The sequence below is a fragment of the Pteropus alecto genome, unplaced genomic scaffold (genome assembly GCF_000325575.1).
Source record: "Pteropus alecto unplaced genomic scaffold, ASM32557v1 scaffold30, whole genome shotgun sequence".
Classification (NCBI taxonomy): domain Eukaryota; kingdom Metazoa; phylum Chordata; class Mammalia; order Chiroptera; family Pteropodidae; genus Pteropus; species Pteropus alecto.
Window position 1 is genome coordinate 1210849 of NW_006429782.1, and position 1130 is coordinate 1211978.

Consider the following 1130-nt stretch of genomic DNA (forward strand, 5'->3'; position numbering starts at 1 on the left):
ACGGCGGCGTCCTCGGCGGGCAGCACGGCGCCCTCCGCCCAGACGCACCGGCCCTTCCTGGGCACCTTCGCGCCCGGCCCGCAGTTTTCCCTGGGCCCCATGTCCCTGCAAGCCAACCTGGGCCCGTCCGTGCTGCAGTCCTTGTTCAACTCCGTGCCCGCCGCCGCTGGCCTGGTGCACGTCTCGTCCGCCGCGACCAGACTGACCAACTCGCACGCCATGGGCAGCTTTTCCTCCGGGGTGGCAGGCGGCGCAGTTGGAGGTAGGCAGACATGCGTCTCTCCCGTCTGACGCTCAGGTCCCGCGGGACCTGCTCTGGGGTCTGAGGCGCCAAGCCGCAGGCCGTCGCCGAGGCCTCTTGGACCACTGGGTTTAATCACGACTGCTTTGCAGGTTCCCTTCCAGAGCCCCCTAAGGGGCGAGAGGCTGTGCCTGCGTGTTCCCTTGTGTCCACTTTGCACCCGCCACCTCCTTCCTTTTCACGAAACACAGATGTGACTGTCACACGGGCAGAGCACTCGCGCGTACGTCGGCCTGTCAGGCACTCTGGTCGAGGTGGCGTCTCGTAACTTCAGGAGAGTCTAGGGCTTTCTGCCTCCCCGTGGAGGTCGCTGTGAGACCTGGCCAGCCGTGGCTCCAGGCGGCCGTGAGGGCTGGCACTGGGAAGAGAGTGGCCGTGGTGCCTGTCGCGCAGTGGCTCCGTGTAGGGTGGAGCGTGGCCGTAGCCCTCCACCTGCTCCTTGCTGGGCACAGGTGGGAGAAGCTCGCAGCTGGGAGCCCGGGGCGTGCCGAGGGGGGTGTGGCCCGGGGCCTTGCCTCAGGTAAGTCTCACCTGGCCGCCTGCGCCCTGCCTGCTGCTTTGCCCTGCACCTGCGTGCACGCGGAGCCGCGGCTGCCGTCTGCTTCCCCCTTTTGCGTGTGTCTCTTCGCTTGCCTGGAGAATGCCGCCTGTTGAAGCTGAGTTTTTCTCTCCTGTTTGCAGGTGTCTTTAACCACGCGGTGCCCTCCGCCTCCGCTCATCCGTTTGGAGCCAGTTTCGGCAGCGGGGCTGGGTCTCACAGCAGCACGCTGAGCTTAACCCCGCTGCAGGCGGTGGCCAGCGCCCCCGCCTCTTCCTTTCAGGCCCCGCC

General features: G+C 67.2%; 1 protein-coding gene across 1 annotated transcript in view; it reads left to right on the plus strand.

Annotated features, from left to right (window-relative positions):
- The window catches only part of DOT1L (DOT1 like histone lysine methyltransferase), a 39297-nt gene that overhangs the window by 35106 nt on the left and 3061 nt on the right, over window positions 1-1130 (plus strand). Inside the window, 1 exon segment of the mRNA XM_025042710.1 lies at window positions 1-262. This exon segment is cut by the window's left edge and continues 26 nt beyond it. Within this exon segment, the coding sequence (XP_024898478.1) occupies window positions 1-262 (262 nt within the window).